Source organism: Setaria italica, chromosome IX, assembly GCF_000263155.2.
Source record: "Setaria italica strain Yugu1 chromosome IX, Setaria_italica_v2.0, whole genome shotgun sequence".
Classification (NCBI taxonomy): domain Eukaryota; kingdom Viridiplantae; phylum Streptophyta; class Magnoliopsida; order Poales; family Poaceae; genus Setaria; species Setaria italica.
Window position 1 is genome coordinate 59,543 of NC_028458.1, and position 23,067 is coordinate 82,609.

The 23,067-nt window shown below is 45.4% G+C and overlaps 2 protein-coding genes across 5 annotated transcripts; both read left to right on the plus strand.

The window, feature by feature from the left end:
* Nucleotides 1–60: 60 nt before the first annotated feature.
* On the plus strand, nucleotides 61–6,442 carry LOC101779176. The gene is made up of 7 exons (XM_004980882.3): nucleotides 61–336; nucleotides 761–2,686; nucleotides 2,765–2,822; nucleotides 3,189–3,337; nucleotides 3,700–3,786; nucleotides 5,325–5,453; nucleotides 6,027–6,442. Exons 1-7 carry the CDS (start codon nucleotides 259–261, stop codon nucleotides 6,108–6,110), a joined length of 2,511 nt encoding a protein of 836 aa, XP_004980939.1. The 5' UTR covers nucleotides 61–258; the 3' UTR covers nucleotides 6,111–6,442.
* Nucleotides 6,443–6,578: 136 nt separating this feature from the next.
* LOC101784725 lies at nucleotides 6,579–11,083 on the plus strand. 4 transcript variants are annotated; one of them, XM_012848875.2, is made up of 2 exons: nucleotides 6,579–7,120; nucleotides 10,534–11,083. In XM_012848875.2, the coding sequence occupies exons 1-2, from the start codon at nucleotides 6,594–6,596 to the stop codon at nucleotides 10,541–10,543; spliced, it is 537 nt and encodes a 178-aa protein (XP_012704329.1). In that variant the 5' UTR covers nucleotides 6,579–6,593; the 3' UTR covers nucleotides 10,544–11,083. The 4 variants fall into 4 exon arrangements, with proteins under 4 accessions (XP_012704329.1, XP_022678651.1, XP_022678652.1 ...); XM_022822916.1 differs by having other exon boundaries at nucleotides 6,579–7,059; XM_022822917.1 differs by lacking the exon at nucleotides 10,534–11,083 and adding an exon at nucleotides 8,669–9,515.
* Nucleotides 11,084–23,067: the final 11,984 nt, after the last annotated feature.

Here is a 23,067-nt window from a genome sequence, read left to right on the forward strand (position 1 = left end):
TCCAATCCCGAATCTGTCGTCTCCTGATTTGTCGTATCCTTCAGTCCTTCTGCCGCCGCCACGCCTTCGCCTCGTCCACGTCACCCCACCCCACCCCTCGTCCACGGCCGCCTCCACGCATCACCCACGCCGCCGCCACGCCAATCCCAGCCTACTACACGACCGGTGGCGGCGGTCCGAGCTCTCCAAGAAGCAGGACGAATCATATGCGAACCCGGCGGCCGAGCTCTCCAAGAATACGGCGGTGTCGGCGCCGACATGGGCGCCCTATCGGCGTCGACTTCGTCGGTGAACTGGCTAGTCGAGGACGACATCCTCCTCAAGAACGCTGTCGAGGTAACCCCCCGCCTCCACACCTTGTACCCCCAATCTCAGTTTTCGGACTCCATACTGTTCGTCTCGAGGTCAATGTTTGGCATTGCGTAGGAGTGAACCAACAGCTTAATCTAATCAAAATGGTTGCTTTCCTAATTCATACATCATGTTGTCTCAAACAGTCAAACTTTCACTTATTTGCCTTGCAGCTATATTTTATTCTTAGCAAATTTTCCCTCAAAATATATTCTGAGCAATTCTTGTTGTTTTATCTTTAGTAGCATACTGACCTTGTAATCCTAAAAACTGGGCTTGTGATTCTGTGAAGCCGATTCTGTATACCAAACCTCAGTGTAGAAAGCTTCTCCAACAGTTGGATCTACATGACTTTACTGCTAATGCTCTATTTTGTGCAAGTGCTAACTGGTCTTTGTGATACTTGCAGACTGGTGCCTCATTGGAGTCCTTAGCAAAAGGAGCTGTATGTTTTTCCTGTAAATTCACACTTCAAGAAATACAGGATCGATGGAATTCATTGCTATATGACCCAGAGGTCTCAACACAAGCTTCTTTCCGGATGGCTGAGTATGAAAATGAACTCTCCACATCTGACCCAGCCAAGGCACATAAACTTTTCAATTCAAAAGCAAAGGATTTTTCGTTTCAGAAACGGAAAATTGACAGTGTGAAGAACCTATATTATGCAATGAGAAAGAGAGTATGCAACGATCCATGCAACACTGCAGACCTTGGATTTCTTGTTGCCCCCTGTTCATGTGTAGCAAATGGTAGTGAGTGTGTCTGTGGAGGCTTACCTAATAATATTGAGCTAGGGCTGAGTTCAGTGAGCCGCTATGGGCAAGTGGGTGCAAGCTACAATGGTGGACATACATATCCTGGAATGAATGGGCATTCTTTTCACACAAAGCATGCTGAGAGCATGGTAAGAGATGGGGATGACACCAATAACGTTGCGTATGGCTACTCAGATGTAGGTCAAATGTATGAGCATCATGCCTACACTGCCAATAATCATGGGAGTGGTGGCAGGAATAATGTTTCTCTAAAGAGTATCGCGGATTTTCAGGATTCTATGCAGTTCCAGCGATTGGACAGCAATCAATGTGGTAATGGAGTGGTAGACTCCAAGGCATTGTTGATCCCTAACCATTTCAGTGGAAATGTGCAGGAACCTATCCCACTCCAAGTGATTGGTCAACCTGAGGGTTCTGAGGCACCTGGTGGTGCAATTTGGAGCGGGGTTCAGCGAAGAGGCACGCTCACTCTTGCTGATGATAAGAATGTAAAGTTAGAAAACAGGGACCCTCACCCATTTGAAGCAAATTTAGATGGTGGGATTTGCACATCTGGTTTAGAACACGAGGCAGATTTCATGGACTTCCCATTTTTCAGTAATAGTGAAGAATTTGATATCCTGAATGGTGAAAACTTTTTGAATTCTCCGAGCGAGGGAAACCAGGAGGATTTAGATGATCCTGCCTTCAAGGTTGTTCCTGGGGTTAGATCAACCATGCAAAGTCTGGCGCATTCCAATGAAGCCAATACGTCATGTGATCAAGTAGATCCTGGCCATGTGGAAAGTAATGTAGACGTTTCTGGTATAATGTTGGTTCCTACTTCATTAGTCGTGCCATGTCCTGGCGTGTATGTTGAGTGCAAATTGAACACAGAAGATCCTGAAATCCCTTGCAATGATGATGTTGCTACACCTCCTGAGTATCCTCTTGAATGCTGTACCTTGGGCCAGAAATCGGAGAACACTATCTATCCAGTCTCCCCTGCAACCAGCCCTGCACCGAATGCTGAACATTCCAAAGCAAATGACTTGGCCCTGATAAAGGTGGAGGATATGGCAAATGCCCAACCTTTACAAACAGTGAAGATTGACCCATCCACTTCAGAACAAAAAGAAGATTCAGTGGCACATGATAAAGGTGGTGTCCTAGGAGCTAAGCTGTTAGAAGGTCCTTCAACAACTGGAGGCCTTTTGACTACTGCTAATATTGTCACAAATGATGCAAACACATGCATGCTAGCTCTGCCCTCGTTCAGCGCTGCTGGATTTGGCGAAGGATCTCCTTGTAGTTTAGGACAACACGAGAATTTTATTAACTCTCATGGCTTGACTGTACAAAATTCAGTTCAAGCTCCTGATCAGATGCAACACAGCTCATTTGATGGTCAACCAGAATTAGGTGATGAGGCTGCTCTACAGAACTGTATGCCATCAAATGCACTATCGGATTTGGGTATTCAAGACCCTATTTCAACAGTGCCAACACCAGCTCAAGCAGAAGAATGCCCTGACAATGAAAACGATGTTCCAAATTACTATGATATAGAAGCTTTGGTAGCTATCTTTTAGCCCAGCTACTAGGATCTCTTTACCATGACATTGCTGACTAGTCATGTACCGTGTTCATTGCAGATTCTTGACCAGGATCTCATCCCGTGGGATCAGGACTCTGATTTGATGCATCCTGAAGGTAAATGTGTATGCGTTACACAATTTGCTTGCTGTTCAAGATACTGTATAGAGATGCTCACTTTTTTGTTTTTAGTTAGCATCGGTGTTCTGTGATGACAGACTTGGCTTAAGAAGTATTGTGCTGTTGAGTGTAGAGTCATTAAAGGCAAGATTATCCATTTACATCAATTGGTTGACTGAGGGTTTAAGAAATGATCTAATTCATAGGCTCTAAACATATGAAGAATTAATAATCTAGGTGAAATCACTGTGAACCGTACCGCTAATTGTCTTCTCAGGATATGTAGCCGGTATGTCGTAAAAACTATGTACAATGGAAGATAATATGTTCTTATTTTCTTCTTTTTTTTGTTGATTTCTTCAGTTACCAGATTTCATCACCCGGAAAGCAGGAAGGCATTGATAAGATTAGAACAGGGTGCTCGGTCTTATATGAACAGAGCTATCATGTCACATGGTGCCTTTGCAGTTATCTATGGATTGCACTTGAAATACTACATAAAGGATCCTGAGGTCAGCATCTTTTTTAGCTAATCAGTTATAGGATGTGAGGGGGGATAACTACGTGTACAATTTTGATATCTATACCTTGTGGTGGACAGTTTCAGTGGTATCGCATTAACATCCAGTCACTCAGAGATACAGATGCATATGATTTTTGTTTCTAGAACTTGAGATATATCTGTCAATTTCTGAATAACACAAGGGTCACCATTTTGTTTCCATTTTGGAATTTTGTATTCTGATCCGAGAGTGATCCTGATTAGGAGCCGTGAGATTCAACTGTCTTGCTTTTGTGCATTTCTGGAGTATGCAGTGAATATTTGTGTAATATCTTGCTACCATCTTCTAATTTTTTTTCTTTGCTCATGCAGGTTACTCTTGGAAGAGAGACAGAAGATGTTAAAGTTGACATTGATTTGGGAAAAGAAGGGAGGGCAAATAAAATATCTCGCCGACAGGTAATTCCTTGAAAGTTTCAGTGTGCGTTAAGAAATGTCACTTATATTTCCTTATGAAATGGCTAATGCTCAATTATAGTGAACTTAACTGCATTAATGTTTTTTAAAAGATGACAAACATATATGCCCTGTAGTATGAGAGGTTAAATTTATTATCTCTTGTTTTTCACTTGCACACATCATTTGCATTGTCCTAACTGTGCTGTGTTGAAGGCAAAAGATTATTTTAGTACCTCAGTGGGTCTTTATCTGATCTGCAGCCACAGTTGGTCTATGCCGCCTTCATGGCTTTGATAGACGTTGTACTACTACATGTGTCTTGTTGCTCCGATGCTTTCCAAGCACATTTTGGCATGCAGGCTGTTAGGTTTGCTTTGAATTAGCAAGCCAATGCTTGCTGGAAATGCTTCCAGTCAATGAATTGTGTTTCAGCTAGGTTCCATTTTGTTAATATAATGAATTTGTGTTTCAGTTGGGGAATTTGAAGCATTAACACTGTTGTTTGATGTTTTGAATGCGTACTAGTGTATTTTTTTCCAGCTGTGTAAATTGACCACAAGTTTGTTTTGGAAATTGTCATGGTTTTAAAGGTGTCGCCTAGGCGACGCCAAGGCATCCAGGCGCTCAAATGATTCTGGGTGTCCCCGTCGCCTAGTAAAAAACAGCAAGAGACAGGGAGGAGGAAGAATCGAAGGGAAATCAAACAAAAAGGCCCAGCAGCTGCCGCTGCTCCATCCCCGCTAGCTCCGGCGCCGGCGTCTGATGCAGAACCCACTCCAGTCAGCTGCTGCACGGTCGATCTGAGAGGGTGCAGGCGCACAACTTCGTGGGGGTGCAGAGAAGCGATACTGAAGATGGTTGGAGGAGCTGTGGGCAGCAGGGGTGCAAGGAGAAACAGAGGGAGAGGGGGAAGCGAGCGGCGGTGCAAGGAGAAAGAGGGAGAAGCGAGCGGCGCACGGAGAATTGACGAGCGGTGCACGGCACTTTGCCGACCGAACAGGGAAGGGGAGAAGGGTCGGGGAGTCTTATCCACAAGCCAGGGGAGGATTTTATGGGCTGTCTGGTGGGCTGGGCCGGCCTCTTGCATCCCCTTCCCCCTTCTCCTTTTTTTTTTCCTTTTCTTCCCCCTTCCTCCTGCTGTCTTGCTGTTTCTCTGATTTGTAAGGCATCGCCTTGCTCGCCTTGTTAGGGCCTAGGCGTCGCCTAGGCGGTTAGAATGTGGTCCAACGCCTCGCCTTACCGCCTTAAGAACTATGGAAATTGGAATTGCTGAAAGTGTGGCACTGGATGGTCATAATACCATTTGCAATAACTTTTGCATCACATCTTTTGATCATGTCATTCTGAACCATTTTCAAAAGCAATTAATTTTGTGGTCCCCCTTTAGTTTCATCCTGCTGACTGCATTACATACTATTCCCCTTTAGTATGCACACTGCCCTAAAAGATGATAATTCCTTGTTTTACTAATTCAGTTTCTTCAGTACACTTTTCGCACCATTATATTTAATATATGTATGTATTGGTCTGACAATCAGGCTGTTATCAAGATGGATGAAGCTGGGTCTTTTCATATCAAGAACATTGGGAAATGTCCAATCTTTGTTAATAGCAAGGAAATACCAAGCTGCAAACGCATCAACTTAAGCTCTGACTCATTAATTGAGGTACCAATACTTTCTCTTTCTATGATTTTAATTAAAACCTTCATATGTTCTTTTTTTACATTCTTTGTGTCCTTGATGTCTAGTCTTGGACTGTGCTAGCGTATATGCTTCCTACTAATATGAAACTATGAAAGGCAGAGAACCTGCCATGGTCCTAAAAAAATTGAAACCTTCACATTTTAATACATTTGTGACTTGGTGATTTATCAATTGACCTTTTTTTGGTAAGTATTCCGACCCTGTCATATCCTTTTGTGATATAACTATTAGAGTGCTGCACACCTGCATAGTAATCCTTATTCAAAAGCTATTCCTATTGATCACTGTATAATTTATAATTTTACTGATAAGACGTAACTAAAACTTTACTTCTTGCCATTCTGTTATTATGGACTTTATGTAGCATTTAAAAATAACATGACTCAATGTGGTAGGCATTTTATAAGCACATGTGTAACAATTGCTTTCCCTATTAACTGCTGTGCTAGGTTGCTGTCCTTGATTTTTGGTGGGAAAATGTATTTCATTAAGTATCCCATGCCATACTTATTTAGCTTCTGATTTTTGTTGCAGGTAAAGGATATGAGGTTTATTTTCCATGTAAACCAGGATGCTGTGAGACAGTACATCGATCGTGACCTGAAGCCAGAACGCTAATTTCGTTTCGTTTGCACGCTGCGAGTGCATTAACTAGGATAGTAGCAGTAAATGTTGTTCATTTAGGATGTTCTCCATGTGACCATGTAAGTTAGTCTCACTTGTGTCCAACCTGGGTCAGTTGTCTGTAAATGGTTGTAGTTTCATGCGTTTTTTGTCGTTCTGTGCTGTTGGACGAGCGAGCTCAAATCCTTCATGCCCTGCACCGTTTCTCGCAGTTTGTGCTTACACTCCCAGGCATAATTTCATTCGGAAACTGGCACCCAAGATTGTGGTTGGTGCCAACCACTGCAACCGTGAAAAGAATCAAAAGAGGGGAAGATTTTTGTGTAGAACAAGAGTTAGCACATGCACTTGTGCAAGAAACCGTTGGATTATTGCATCAAAATACCTCTGATTCAGTTCTTGACGGTGGGTTTGCGTGTTGGCCAGGTGGGAAGCAATGTGCGTGCCACACAACCCAAAACAAAGCCTTGAGATGGAATGTGTGGGTGGGTCGTGGGCATTTCCTCAGCTGGGTGGGCGCCTCCAGTCTTGTGGGCTAGATCAATAGGTCCACTTCGAGTATACGATCCTGGGCTGGCGGTGATTCGCGCAAAAAGAAGTGAGAGGAGAGAAAAAAGATTTTCCCAATTTACCCCCTCCAGTTATCCATCCGACACCGCCGCAGCGGCAGACGGAGTGAAGCCGTCCCTCCCTGCCCCCTTCCGTGCCTGTACACGCTCCGCTTCCCATGGCGCTCGCCACCTTCAGGTCCAGAGGAGCCCCGCCGCCACCTCCTCCAGGAGCCCCTTCCTGCCCTCCTCCTCTCCGGTACCGCCGGTGAGGGTCCCGAGGAGGCCGCCCGCCACCTTCAGGTGCAACTACTACTACGGCGACGGCGGCGGGTTCCGCAAGAACTACGACCACATCCCCAAGCAGTTCCGCGAGGAGAATCTCAAGGATGGTCGTGAGTGCTCTCTCGCTTCCAGCCAGCTCTCCCCACCGCCCGTGATGTCTATTCCTACATGGTAGTTATCTATTTTCACATCTTCGTTCAACTTTAGTGACTAGTATCGCTGTTTTCGAGCTTACGTGACTTATAGCATACGTTTTTATAGCTGAATACGCGTCCAGAAGCAATTTTCACATCTTCTGTTCATCCTCACATTTTTTATCCTGGTGACCGGTATTCCTGTTTTCGGGCTTCCACGACATATAACATAGATTTTTATGGTTGAAAACGCGTCTGGAGGCCATTTTCACCTGTTCGGTCCAACTCCTACATTCTCGTCCTCAGTGGCCGGTGCGGCGTTTTCGGACTCCCATGACCTATTTCACACGTTTTCATGGCAAAAAACACGTCCGAAGGCCATTTCACTTGTTTGGTCTATCCCCTACATTTTCGTCATCGGTGGCCAATGTGGCCATTTTCGGGTTCCTGTGACCTATAGCACACGTTTTCATGACCGAAAACGCGTCCGAATGTTATTTTCACATCTTTGGTCCATTCTTACATTTTCGTCATTGGTGACCGGTGTGGTCATTTTCGGGCTCCTGTGACCTATAGCACACGTTTTCATGGTCGAAAACGCGTTCGAAGGTCATTTTCACATCTTTGGTCCATCCTTACATTTTCGACCCCGGTGGCCGATGTCGTTGTTTTTGACTCCCGTGACCTTATAACACAGGTTATCATGGCCGAAAACGCGTCCGGAGATCATTTTCACTTGTTCGGTCCAGCCCCTACATTTTCGTCCTCAGTGGCCGGTGTGGCAGTTTTCGGGCTCCCGTGACCTATAGCACACGTTTTCATGGTTGAAAACGCGTCTGGAGGCCATTTTCACCTGTTCGGTCCAACCCCTACATTTTCGTCCTCAGTGGCCGGTGCGGCCATTTTCGGACTCCCATGACCTATTTCACATGTTTTCATGGCAAAAAACACGTCCGGAGGCCATTTTCACTTGTTTGGTCTATCCCCTACATTTTCATCATCAATGGCCGGTGTGGCCGTTTTCGGGCTCCTGTGACCTATAGCACATGTTTTCATGGCCGAAAACGCGTCCGAAGGTCATTTTCACATCTTTGGTCCATCCTTACATTTTCGACTCCGGTGGCCGATGTCGTTATTTTCGGGCTCCCGTGACCTATAACACAGATTATCATGGTCGAAAACGCGTCCGGAGGTCATTTTCACTTGTTCGGTCCAGCCCCTACATTTTCGTCCTCAATGGCCAGTGTGGCAGTTTTCGGGCTCCCGTGACCTATAGCATACATTTTCATGGTCGAAAACGTGTCTGGATGCCATTTTCACATTTTCGGTCCATTCCTCACGTTTTCGACTCCAGTGGCCGTTGTCCACATGCTTCCATGCCTTCGAGTTAGCAGGGTGACGCATTTTGCCATCATGGACCAATTCTTCCTTATGCCATCGCATTTGTGATGATGTGCTCTCTATCATATATAATCCTTGTAGCCGAGGAATAGCATTGTCGTCTACTGTTTGATGTTTGATCAGTCTGAAGTTGGCTTTTACTTTTAAATTGCAATGTCCAACTTTTTAACCATTGTTGTTGCAGGATATATTGTGCCATATACTTTCCCTTCTGCCACTATCAGATGCTGCCCGTGCTGCCTGTGTCTCATAGATGTCTACGCTCTTGGAGATGCTTCCCTAATCTCACATTTAATCGGAAAACTTTTGGCTTGAAATTGAATGAGGGTACATCATATGCAAGGGCGAAGAAACTACTTGACAGAATTGACCACATTATTCAAAACCACTAAAGCATTGGGGTGAAGAGACTTAAGCTTGACGTTCGCTGTTGCGCCGAAGTCATCACGGCTGACCATCTTGACATTTGGCTCCAAGCTACCATTAGATCTGGAATTTTAGATATTTCTGTGGAGCTTCCTCAACATCTCATGCTAGACTACAACCCCGCATGTTCACTTTTATCTTGTGCTGCAAGCTCACTTCAGTCTATCTCCCTCTTCTCTTGTGCTTTTCACCGGACATTAAGAAGTGGTTGTTTGAAAAGCTTGAAAAGCGTGTGTCTGAACCTTGTCCACACTACTGGGGAGGAAATACGATGCCTTTTCTCCAGTGCAATTTCATTGGAATATATTGACCTTACCAATTGCAATGAGACCACTTTCTTGAGCATACCTTCTCATCTGCAGGAGCTTAGTATTCTGAAGGTGTATATGTGCACAAGGCTACAAACTATAGAAATTTATGCTCTAAATCTTACCACTTTCTTGTTCAGTGGCCCACCCATGGAAATATTAATCAGCAACTCATCGCGATTGAGGCCTGGTTTGGTTTCTTTGCTTATTTTTAGCACCTGTGTTTAGATACTAATTAAGAGTATTAATCGTAGACTATTTACAAAACCCATTACATAAGTGGAGGCTAAACAGCGAGACGAATCTATTAAGCCTAATTAGTCCATGATTTGACAATGTGTTGCTACAGAAAATATTTGCTAATGATGGATTAATTAGGCTTAATAGATTCGTCTCGCCGTTTAGCCTCCACTTATGTAATGAGTTTTGAAAATAGTCTATGTTTAATACTCCTAATTAGTATCTAAACATTCGATGTGACACGTGCTAAAAATAAGTAAAAGTAACCAAACGGGTCCTGAAATACATGACTATGCATGGTGTATATTACTCTGGCATGATCCAATATGCTCATATCAAACTCCAATCCATCGCGTCGAAACTTCAAACCCTTACCTTGTCATCATCAAAAGAGGTCTCTGAATCTAAATTGTTAACTTATTCCATGTATACAATACAACTTGGAATATTTATTGTTTTCTTGAACAACTTGAAGCATCTATTAACCTTGGCATATCTTTCTTCGGACTTTCAATACGCTAGTGTTGCCTGGCAAATTCCTCCACCTCAAGGGCTTGAAGATTTATTTTTGTGGCTCTGGATTCGAAAGCTACGGTTATTTTTCTTTGGTTTCTTTTCTTGAAACTTGTCCAACCTTGGAAACTTTCTTCTTGTCGGTAAGTACGTTAATTTCTTAGAGACGTACATGCTACAAAATTAACTTTGAGTATCTCAGTACATCTTCTACATAATCATTTGGCTAAGTTTGTCTTTCATATGATACTTATTTGGCCATGACATAAGCTTATATTTCTCATGAGTTGAGAACTACTCATGCTTAGTATTCTGTAGACATTATTATTTATTAGGTGCCATGGATGATATTCATTACCATGCCAAACACACAACCTTTTACTTGTTCTAGGACTTAAATCTCCTTCTGTGCAGGGCAACTTGTTGGTGACATTTTCATTCTGTAATTCTTTTATTCTGCTAGCTAACAGATCTGCAATGAATATTTATCGTAATGTCCGTGTACTTTAAAGCATTTGGTCATTGGAGGATAGTGGCATCAATATTGATTTTGTGCGGACAGGAGCATATGATCTTGCACGACAGGACACAATACCTCAAGATTTCAATGCAGATTCATTACATATTAGGAGGATTCCAGAATTCCACCATGCCAGCCTCAAGAAAGTATCAATCAATCAATTCTTCTCCTCAAAGAGCTTGATTGAGCTAACATGTCAAATTGTTGAGAATACCTCATCACTACGATACCTTGTGCTCGATACAACCAGCAGTTTTTACCCTAGAAGCACATGTAAAGGAATGTATATGCATGCTATCAGAAAAGCCCGCTGTGCTGTTGAGGCTGTCGAAAGATATATTGTGGGGAAAGTTCCCTCAAGTGTTAAATTTAAGGTTTTGGAGCCATGCAGCTAGTGCCATGTTGCCAATCTTTAGGTTCTTCTAGCTATGTTGTGCATGCTGTGTTCGATGTTAAATTTTGAGGGATTGTTTGTGGACCCTATCTATTCGATTTGTTCGAATTTTTTAGTTTGATGTATTTTTTTTCTACACCAGCTTGTCAATCTACTTGCTATCTGTGGTGTTATAAAATTATAATCTGGTCTCCCTCATGATTCTGTCATCTGTCATTTTTAAATTTCAAATTGGTGGAACTGAACTCCGCAAGCAGAAGCTAGACATCCTTAATACAATCTGAAATTTAAAATGGCAGATGACACTTGACTCGTACTTAATGAATAAAATGTGGTTAAGTTTGCAAGACGACTGACCTTTTTGTAAGATGACTGAACCGAAGGCATGTAGTATTTGTTCTGTTGTCGACAGATAATGCTATCTGAATGCATATGTGAGCGCAGTTTCTAGTTTTCAGAGTGCGCATTTGCAAGCTGCAGGTTTTCCGGATTCAGAAAACACTGTAGGAAATGTGACAGGTGTGTGTGGATGGATTTGGTCATCATTGCTGGGTGCCTTTGTGGCACTGTGCTAGTGTACTACTTGTCATTTTGGATAGCTTAGGGTGCGATTGGTTTCCTTCTCTGCCAAGCCTGGCTCGCACCACTCATTCAGGCTCCCGTCGGCCAAGCTCGCTAGATGCAACCTCCTTTTGATTGGTTGATGTTTGCATGCAGCCTGGCTCGCGTGGGAAGTTGATTGGTTGTCTGCTCCGCTGCGTTTTTTTGCCCGCGTGCTGCATCCATGTATCCGCCGCTGCATCTCAGGAGCCTGGCTCTGGAGATACGAAGGATTTGGTCGCATCGTGGGAGCCAGACTCCAGACGTCCTTTTACATCCTATGAGCCAGGCCCAGCAAGCAGCGCAGGCAACCAATCGTATGGAGGTCGGACGGGGAGAGCTCACCCTAACATTTCATTTTGGATAGTGATACTGTACATATGGGCTGCCAGTTGGCGGCGGCTTTCATCCGGAGCCGTTAAGTGGTGTAAGATCGAACGGCTGGGCTGGGTGGCGGCCTCCACCGACCTACCTGTATTATCTGTATAAAAGGGAGGGAAACGAAACAAACCCCCCAAACCCAAAGCACCCCCTCCACTTCGAAAATCGAAAGCAGAGGCTAACCAATCCTCAAAATCCACCCCGTCCGGCCCCAAATTCGATCAATACCTCCGTGTGAGCTGCCGGGGTTGGGCGGCGACGGGGGGCTGCCGTGGAATGAGGACGGCGAGGAGTTCGACGCTGACGAGGAGGAGGAGGATCAGCCCGTCCCCATCCGCAACCTCGACGCCCTTGCGTCCGTCATCGACCGCCCCGACGACTTCCCAAACCGCTACCACGTCTGCGTCGTCGGGATCCTCTTCCGCGACACGCCGATGATGCTGAAGCGCCTGAAGGAGGCCGCCGCGGCGGACATCGGGATTTCGTTCGTGGGAAACTTGGACCGCCTCCGGCAGGCCGGCGACCTCCACGACGGCCTCACTCGCCTCTCCGAGTCCCTCCAGAGCCTCCGCGCCACGCTGGGCACCGACGGCGCCATCGACTGGCCCGTGGTCCGCCGCGCCCTCGAGGACGAAACGCCTCTGCTCGCCGGGCTCTGCAAGGCGCAGCCGGAGAGCCTCCGCGACCGCGTCCTCCCACTCCTCGAACGCGTGAAGGCCATACTCCACGCGCTCCCTGACGGGCGCGCCACCGACCTCGACAACGCGAGCGGCGATGCGGACGCCCGCCCAACTACTCCGCCGCGCTCGTCACCAACGCCGCCGACCTCGGCAACGCGAGCGGCGATGCCGACGCCCGCCCCAACTCCGCCGCCGCGCTCGTCACCAACGCCGCCGACCTCGACAACGCGATCGGCGATGCGGACGCCTGCCCCAACTACTCCGCCGCGCTCGTGACCAAGGTCGCTCAGCTCCTGGAAGATATGGAGGCGCTTGTGCTTGGAGGCGTGCTCCTCAAGTACCCGGGCCCCGGAGCCGCCACCTTCCTTGCCATGGAAAAGGAGGGCGCCCAGGAGGAGGCTGCGGAGCAGCAGCAGCGGCACGTTGTCTGCATCGAGGGGCGGCAATACCTCACCACTATCCTCGAGGAACCGCACCGCTACTTCCTGCAATCCGACTTCTCCATCGTCAAGTTTCAGATGGCTGACGCACAGACCATGTTCAGAGACATTGAGAAGGCAGTCAAGGAAGACGGGTGGTGGGTCGGAAACACGGACCGGCTCGAGCAGGTTTCCAAGCTCCATCGTAACCTATGTGGCATTTCTCAATCTCTCGAGTACGTGACAATGATGCTGAAGAATGAAGAGATGGACTGGTGGGAGCTTGACAACATCAGGAGGACCACACGGAAGCTCCCCCCTCTATGCGAGCTCCAGCCAGACAACCTCAGCGCCTGCATCCTTTCACTCGTCCCACGGATTGAGACAATACTTAAAGCGCTCCCCGACAAGCCTGACAATGTAGAAGATGAACCAGAATACCCAGCTGACCTCTTCGCCACTCTCATCCCTCAAGTGGCACAGTTGGAGGAAGACATTGAGGGCCTCTGAGGCATTGTCGTCCAGTACCTTGATGCAGAGGTGCTGCCGGCGTCACCCCCACCGCAACCCCACACACACTACTAGTTGATCCTATTGACAAAATCATGCTTACTGTCCAGTTTCAGAATACACTGTTATAATTTTACTGTCCGGTTTTAGAATACACACTAGCAGATCCTATTGACAAAATCATTCCATTTTCAGAATACACTGTTATGCTTTACCTATCGGCCATCACTGTCCAGAGTCAGTGCAGCCAGATTTTTTGTTTGTTGGTAATACAACTTCTCGGCATGTAGGAACTTCCTTTGTTGTTTCCTTTAACAGGTGGAATGGCAGCAATTCACTTCGTGTTTAATGCGTGATTGTCTGATGAAATGCATGTGAGGAGACTTAAGAACTGCTAGAACACTGAACGCTCCTGATAATTCAAGGTCACCCACAGGTCTCAGAGTTAAAACCTGAATCATGGATCTCAAATTATCAGGAAAGCATAAAAGAAAACCTGAATCATGAATCTCGGTCTGTAAATTATGGATTTATGAACCTCGGTTTGATGGTTACAGAATTGAGTTTCGAAGCACATGATTTAGATTGGCCACAAAGCACAGGACACAATATAGATCAAGAAGTGCCAACCCGTAACAAGTTGGGAAAAACATGTTGCATATCAGATTGCATCCTTACAAAGTTACAATTCCACTATTATTTTTTCTTTATCAACAAAGGTATCACTATACATAATATTGTGTCACTCACTGGAATGATATCTCTGAAGCTGAAATTTCGCAGCAGTCTGACTAAATATTTACTAATCACGACTGATGAAATATGTCAATGTGCAGGAGGCTAGTACCAGGAGTGTCGAAGCTTATGAATGGAAAGATGGCGCAGAAATCCCCTCTCTTGCCTATCTTCCTGACCCTGCCTGACTTTAGTTCAACAGTGAAGATTCCGTCATTTGTGTTTATGAAAATGGAACCAGCACCTTCTGCAAAGCCAACTATATCAAGCTTGGTTGAGGGATCACCAATGGCAATGGAGTTCATCATATCAAGCTTGATAACACTGCCCTGCGCTCATTCCCCAATGCCGTCAGGGCCAATCCGCCACGACCATAGGTGCAGGCTGTATCCCTTCACACCGGCGGTTCCCAGCCCTCCGTCCTCAGCCGTCACGAGGACCATGTTTCCTCCATGGAGGGGCGGTGGTTTGATCACCGAAAGGACACGCCCAACCAAGTCGTACTTGAGGATTCTTTGTCCTTCCTCAAGGGTGAAATAAAGTTTATATACCGTTGTCAATGTGCTCAGTGATTTCATCAGATACTGCAAAGTCCCATATGTTATTTATTCCCAGACAATGCCATCAAACCAGGGATGCTTCTTCACAGCTTCAGCACCACTGGTTCCGGGCTCGCACTTTCCTCTACCGCAAGTAGCTGTCGAGATGACATAGAAGAAATTAAGAAGTGCTAGTGTATGAAATCCGAATAAGCTAAAAATAAATGGATTGCAAATTTGCAATTGTGGGGATTGGATATAACCTTGGTTATGAGGTCAATAACTTCCACGCTGAATGTCGATGGAATAACAAGGTTGGCCTTTGGCAACTTTTGTAACAGGTTCCAGCATGGTCAAAGGTTGTCTCACGAATGCGAAGTGGAAGATTGGTTGCTCACCTCTTGCTTGGTCACGTTGATGCCGGGGACAGGAACTTCAACTTTGGTTGTCATGCATTCATATTGGTAGATCATGCGCCCTTCGTCATCTTCCGTCTCAATTTCACCAACATCGCCATCGCATGTGGCATCCTCCTCCTGTGGCCTTCTCTACCTCAGGTCTCGCTTCATTTTGCAAAAAGTTCAGAGGCAAGAAAGGTAAGGTACTGAACATTTGGTCTCTGTGTTCTGTCAGACGTGGAAACCAAAGAGTTCTGTTCTCTGTACCTTTTACTGACTTTGGTATTAAAGAGCTGGTGAGAGCACAAGATAGATGATTTTTTGGGTGACACCGTACTGATCAGGACCTCCAGATTTGGGGAAAAGCTTTCTGATAGTAGGAGGAGGTGTGGAAAGATTCCTGGTATTACTTTGTTTTTGAAAACTGATTCCTGGTACTACTTGGGTTCTCAAAGGCACAAGTTAACACGTTGAAGGCTGGACACCTTCCTCGAACACGGGACGATCCCGGCTGATGAACATGCTTCTTCTCGTGCACTGAGATTAATGCGGGTGTTTGTTATTTTGGTTTCCGAAAACACAGAGATAGTTAGTGGTATTTTTTTTAGAAAGGGCTTCCACTCAGATGCTGTTTTTAGTCACCCTGTAGTCCTTTTACCAAACCTTAATGGTCAGCATGTGTTAGTGCTCATTCATGCGAATGGTATAATAGTTCTGATTAAAATGCTGAAACTTAAATTTCAATACTGGACTCATTCGGATGCTCACGGAAGGATTTAAAGGTCCCATGCATGTAAGCAGAACTAAATAAACACTATATGGTCAGCATGTGTTAGTGCTCATTCATGCAAATGGTATAATAGTTCTGATTAAAATGCTGAAACTTAAATTTGAATACTGGACTCATTCGAATGCTCACCGAAAGATTTAAAGGTCCCATGCATGTAAGCAGAACGAAATAAAGCAAGAGTAGCAATAAACATGGAGAAATAAAGACTATCTTATGAATAAAATTTTGGGACTATCAGACCTTAAGTCTCCCTCTTCCTGCTATACTAATACAAAGACTCATGTATCTGCTGCACGCAGTTGTTTCGTTTAAACAAGAACTATGAATAAAAAGATCTTTTTGCAACCAAATACTGGAAGTGAAACTGAACCAAATTCACAAGTAGGTGGAAAGTGATTTCCACAAAAATATTAGAGGATGATTTGACAGACTTACATTCACAGATGGAGGTGCTCTACCCTTGAGGATCGCAAGCTTCCTCTGGTATGAACTGCCATGCGCCTTGCAACAAAAATTCAAAAGTGGTAAGATGCCTTTAATTACCAAAACGAAATTATCAGGTATACTTAGGTGTTAAACTCTTGGAATAGATATGGTCATAATTCACAATAAGCAGGTGCAACACACATGAACTACCTACCAAATATTTTGTTGAGTCCCAGTTGAAGAACCTAGTAAAAAACAATGGCTCATAGATTTTGGTGTTTCTCGTGAAAGTTTTTTCATAAGGAAATCAAGAACAAGAAATTTCTGGCAGTTACAGTGAGAAAGAAACTAAGAAACGAAATAAAAGAAATCATGATTCCTCAATTGGCAAAAATAGTATGCAGTATATTGATAGCATGTTTATTAACAGAACTAATGACTGGCTGAATAGCATTTAACACGTGAAGGCAGTGTTCAACAGTAGCTGTAAATTTGCAAACAAATGGAGTTCTTCATTTATAGGTACTTCAAATTTCCCCAAATCCTTTATATATAGAATAGATGCACGTGCTCATACATTTCAGTACAGATACTTTATACTTTGCTCAACTATCAAATATATGATCCACTGAAAATGCTTATATATTCTATTGTACACGAAAAGGCTAGCAAATCATAAGAAAATAAGAAAGCTTCACTCCAGAATCAACAAAAGGTACGCTTGATGACATGAATCAGTCAGCAAGGCCAAAGATTAATCAGGCTTACCTGCTGGTCACAGAAACGTTTGCAGGCAGCCGTACTAAGAGAAGTGTGTAACCTTTCTGAAATGCAAATGCTGGCATATCGTCCTTGCCCTCATATTGCTAAAAGTTTGTTGATCCAAGAACTAAAATAGAAGCCTTGATAGTGGCTTCACTATCAAGTGGTAGTACCATTTAATAATCTGCAAAAAAACTAGCTTCTGGTCATCTGGATGGCTACAGGGTCAACGCCCTAAGGACATCGCCCCACTCCTTTACTCCATTTCGCGCAGAAAGAATAGGAGCGTCCATGATGCCCTCAGTCGAAATAACTGGTTACGCGACCTCGCGATTGACCATAACATCACCGTTTCTCACCTAGCGTCGATCGCCCATTTATGGCAAATGGTCAGTGCTACGGACCTCAGATCAGGGGAGGAAGACACTATCACCTGGAAGCTGACAAACTCAGGAATGTATACAACGGCCTCGGCATATAAAGCACAATTCCTGGGCTGCACTGAAACACCATGCATATCCTCCATCTGGAAATCTTGGGCGCCACCAAAGTGTAAATTCTTCACGTGGCTAATTACACATAACCGAATCTGGTCAGCTAATCGTTTGGCCAAGCGCGGCTGGACACACAACGCATCTTGCGCCCTGTGCCGATCCACTTTGGAGACTGGACACCACCTATTAGCTGAGTGCAGATACACACGGAGGATCTGGGACCAAACGGCGACATGGCTAGCGCAGCCTAACCTACGACCAAATGCATGGCGGTCTTCATCCAACGCTCTGGAGTGGTGGACTTCTATCACCACAACGCCGAACTCGCCACGCAAGGCTCTACGAAGCCTCACCCTCTTAATCATGTGGGAAGTCTGGAAGGAACGGAACGCACATATTTTCAACCGACACGAAACATCACCGACGACCCTGATGATGAAAATCAAAGATGAGGCCTCAGCTTGGCTCTTGGCGGGGGCCAAAGATCTAGCGATACTTCTATCACGCGAGTAGTTCCCTCTTGACAACACCTTTTTTCCTTTTTTTCCTCTTCTTCCCCGATCTTTCGGGGTTTCTCCTGTATTTTCCTACTTTATCAATGAAATAGGCACCGCCTCGTGCCCGTTCGTTCAAAAAAAAATCTGCAAAGATGAAAAGATGAAACTTTCAGGTGACATGACAGTGTAAGCAACTTGCAAAGAACCCAAGATTGCATCTTGGCGAAATAGTGATTGTGAAACCAGTAGAAAAACTCCACATTAACAGGACATACTTATTGATATTTGACAGCTAGATATTCAAATTGTGTCAGCTCTCAGTCCCACAAGTGCTTGTGATTCTTTCCTCCACATGCTCTAAGCAGCTATCAGTGCATATATTCCAAGAACAATAACTTAATAGGGATCGAGGAGCGAGAAGAATCCATCTTTACACACTGAAATTCAGAAAACTATTTATTTTTAGACAATCATGCATTACTATTTGTTGACGCCTTTTCTGGCCAACACACGAATGCGCTAGATCACGCGGGTCGCGAACGGACCAAATAGCAGAGATGTTGCGCAGGCCGGTCAGACCGGTTTCCTAGGGTTTAGCTCAAGTCGGTCGTTCTAGGGGGTAAGAACCACACTTACGTGGTGGAGGATGGCTAGGTTTACGAGTAAACCAGCAAAGAGATAACTAACGCACTTACGTGGCGAAGAACGACTAATTTACGAGCAAACTAGTATAGAGGTTGGAAAAGTTTTAGGGTTGAGAAGATAAAAGTAAATTGTATATTGATTCGATTGGGATGCCCTCAATCGGCCATGACCCTTTATATTTATAGGGTAGGGAGGTCTTGCCCCAGTAGGAGTCAAAGATTACATAAATCCCGTGTCAAAATACAACTTCTAACTTGGATTTGGCTGGTCAGACCGGTCAAACTGCCCATCCAAACCGGTCAGACCGGTCAGCCCGGGGCTGAATCTTGTCGAAGCCATAACTCTCTCATCCAGACTTCAAATTAGATGATCCACATATACATTTCGATCGCCTCGATGAGCTCTACGTAATGGTGAAGTCCAATCTGCATTTTGAGCACTTTTGTTCAGACCGGTCTGACCGGTTTGGTGACCGGTTTGGTTTGCCAGATCGGCTGCAGGACCAATAACCGGTCAGATCGCTTCAGTAGGCTGGTCAAACTGGATGGCTCTATCATATCAGCCATGTCTACTACTTTTGGTGTCGTTCCAGGTGCTGATTTGTCCTTTTTAGCACAATTACGTCCAAAGCATCCAAAACGACCCTTTTGACCTGCACAATTCATATTCAAGCTAAACTTGCAAAATATCAAGAGTTAGAGCCAAGCAATTCTGATCTTAACCTCACATATCTCGGGTCGTGCCACTTTTGGGCGTCAACACTATTTATATGGAAACCCATCATTACAAATACTATACATCTCATGTGTCATGTTTTCTGATCTTATGTGCCTTTGAAATAGTTTCCCCTGTGATCACTGAATTTAAGAACAGTAATGTAATTTAGGGGACAAAGAAGGAACAGATGTGCCATAGCACACTTAGGAAATAGAATCCGTGCAATGTTGATAACTAGGGTGGAACATTCAGATAATGAGGGAATATGGGCAACGTGGTGGAGTCTTTCAAATGAAAAATCATTTTTTTCCCAAAGGTAAATATACCACTTCACAAGTCGCCATTCGTATAGAGAGATATAGAACATGTTGTGCTGCCATATCCTGCTTCAGATACAGTCGGTCATGATGCTATGCACTTTTTGCACAAAGACATCCTTCTACTCCTAGTGTGGTGTTTATCAAACTTTGGAAACTGGATGGTTAACGTTAACGTCTATTGATGTTACAGCAACTGGGATGTTTTTCTTTACTGCTGCTAGCTATCTCCACTCCAAAATCTGAAGAATATATATGCTTGAGAAGGCCGGTGAAGAGACTGGTAGGCCACAAAGAGACGTGGCTGATCCACAGTGGGTATGCCCGTGTTAATATATCTTGTAAATTGCACACACCATCTAACAATTTATAAGTAATGATACATTATTTGCTGCCGGTTTAAAATGACCAGCTGTTATGCCTATTTCTGCTGTATTGCTTGATCAAATTTGTTTGTTTTTGCTTGCTGATCAGTAAGCTTATAAGTTCATTTTATGAAAGTATAAGCTGAGAATCAAGACACAAGCCAATCACAGATACATAAAATAAAACAAGTTGTACAAACAAACAACACATTATTAAATAATAACGATAGACTGGCACCCACTATTTACATGAAAGGATTAACCATCCAAGAGGCGAGAGAGCGCCAAAAAGGGCACATTATTGTAATTCTACCTACCATCTAAGCTGCTACGACTTTGTTCCTGTAGCTCCTTGCTTCCCATAGGCGCAAACAAGGCAGACCCAGAAGGCAAGGATGGCAGCAATGAGGATGCTTTGAAGGCAAGCCCAGGTGATGAGCACCCACGACTGGTCATTAAATAACATCGAGAAGCTAGAGGTCAAGGCAACAGCAAGGCCAATCCCCTTGTAACCGACATTGAAGAGAGTTTCCCGCGCTGCTAAGGGTGCCTCCGGCAAGAAGAGGGTGATGTAACCCGTCGCCAAAAAGACCACTGCTGGGTAGACACCGGCCAACATGATAACGGGCAGCCACCGTGGGAAGTCGCTCCAGAAGGATTTGCTATACACGATGTTGGTTGCTCATGCTGAACTGAAGATGAAAACAGGTGGCATGCAGACAACCATTATCCACTGAGCACCGGGAGACATGTTTAGCTATTTGTTCCTTTCCCCAATCATTAATGCTGATGATGCTGGTGACGCTATTACCCACTGAAAAGCACGGGGTATGTTGTTGTCCATCTTCAACTTCAATTCCTGATCGGTGGTTATGTTGTTGTCCATCTCCAACTTCAATTCCTGACCAGTGGTTATGTTGTTACCCATCTTCAACTTTAATTCCTGACCGGTGGACATGATTCCAGTTAGCAAGTGCCTCTCTCGTCAGCACAAAGCAACTCTTGAAAAATAAGATGTGATGTCCTAAAAAATAGAAGCATTTCCTATCACAAGTCTTCCAAAAAAAACCATAAAGACTATCGTAACCAAAACTGCTACACTCTTCCCTTTCTGAAAGATGTTGTCCGTCACCAAACAAGAACACTACAACCGTCTCATCAGCGGTGGTAAATCCTCCACCACGATCCCGACCTCGCCTAGCTGGCTGCCCTCGGTGACCCATCCCGACCTCGCCCAGCCGCCTCTGCTCTCAGCCACCCAACATCTAGAGCTCTTCACCACCACCACCCAACACTAGGTCAGCCGTTGCCGGTGCCCCGTACCGGAACCCTAACCCTAACTCTAACCTCAGGCTTACCTCTGCTAGAACATGGTAGGGGAGGAGGACGCACCTTATGTGTTGGCCGACATGTTTTCTTCAGACCGGTAGGCTGTATATTTATTTGGTATGTCATTTGGAGCAGCTTATTGCCATATCTTTCTCCGGTATGCATGAGATTATTTTTGGGACTCGTCAATAACTTACTTCTCCTTGATCCACATCTCCAGGAAGCCACTAGAATTTAGAAATCCAACCACTAGATCTGAATACTTACTTTGCTTCCCCTTGTAATGTATCCCCCCCCGGTTATTACTCTAAGCCTGGTCTGATTGGGTTAAGAAAGCGCTGGTATGCTATATGATGCATGATTCCTGATATGCAATGTTTGCTTTGATACTCTGATGACCCAATGATTGGGTTAAGCTGCGGCAGCTGCTGCTTGTGCTCTTTTGCTTTTACTTGTGCTTGTGCTGCTCCTGCTGCTGCGGCAGCTGCTGCTTGTGCTTCTGCTTGACGCCTGCTCTTATTAAAGATGGGGGTTGATTAAAATTTTACCTATTAATGAAACTTTAATTAAGCCGAGAGCTTGTCATGATCTATTGAATGAGCACATATTTAGGCCCTGTTTGGTTTGAGTTGCTTATGCATAAGCAACTAAAAATAAGCAACTTATTTGCTTATGAAACCAATCAGTTGCTTATTTGCTTATGAAACCAATCACCCTTGCTTATTGGGTTGCTTATGGGGCTGCTTATTTTTAGCCCATAAGCAACCCTTGTGTTGCTTATGAGGACTAAAAGGTGGTCTTTACCCCCTGCCCTCATTTATAGCTGGGTGACTCCCCCTTTCTCTCCCCCCCCATCCCCACTCTCTCTCCCCTACCGATCCCCTTTCTCTCTCGGTCTCTCCCCCAGATCTCTCTTCCCTGCGTCCCGTGTGCCATCCCTGGCGGCGGCGCCCCTGCGCCATCCCCCCGCCGCCGCATGCCGCTCCCCCCGGATCCCGGCCGCTGAAAGCCCCTGAACTCGCCGCCGCCGGCGAAGCCCCTGCCACGTCGCTCTGGAAGGTGAGCCCGCCGATGTCCCGCGGCTCCTCGAGCCTTCCCGGCACTACCTTGCCCCTGAGCCCCGGGAGCACATCCGCCTCATCCCCCGCGGCTGCAGCCGCCGCGATGACCCGCAGCACGCGCCGGAGCCGCCTAGCCGGCCGCGGGAGCCGGAGGAGGGAGGATGAGGGGAGTAGCCGCCTGGAGGTGGGGGATAGGGCTTCTGGTAGCGGTGGGGGATGGGCTTCCAGCGGCGGCGGGGCTTCCGGCGGCCATCGTGCTCGGAGCCATCAAGACAAGGAGGAGGGAGGGGCCCCGCGAGGCCGCGCGCGGGGAGGCGTGAGGTGCCGAAGGCCATGAATTTGGAGCTCTGCCATGGAGGAGTGGGACTGTGGGAGGAGGAAAAAGGGCAGGGGCAGCAATAATTAGGGGCAAGTACGTCAATGTCCACCTCATTCAATGCTGTTTAGCCCAAGCAACCAAACAGCTAGGACTAAAAATAAGCAACTCCAAATAAACAACTTTTAGCTACTTATAATA

Excerpts from the sequence above, each read along its gene's own strand:
- LOC101779176 (XM_004980882.3), top strand. The coding sequence starts at position 259 with ATGGGCGCCCTATCGGCGTCGACTTCGTCGGTGAACTGGCTAGTCGAG. Across the intron at positions 337-760 it reads TCCTCAAGAACGCTGTCGAG|ACTGGTGCCTCATTGGAGTC; the intron begins GTAACCCCCCGC and ends TGATACTTGCAG. Across the intron at positions 5,454-6,026 it reads GCTCTGACTCATTAATTGAG|GTAAAGGATATGAGGTTTAT; the intron begins GTACCAATACTT and ends TTTTTGTTGCAG.
- LOC101784725 (XM_022822916.1), top strand. The coding sequence starts at position 6,594 with ATGTGTGGGTGGGTCGTGGGCATTTCCTCAGCTGGGTGGGCGCCTCCA. Across the intron at positions 7,060-10,533 it reads GGAGAATCTCAAGGATGGTC|GAGCATATGATCTTGCACGA; the intron begins GTGAGTGCTCTC and ends TTGTGCGGACAG.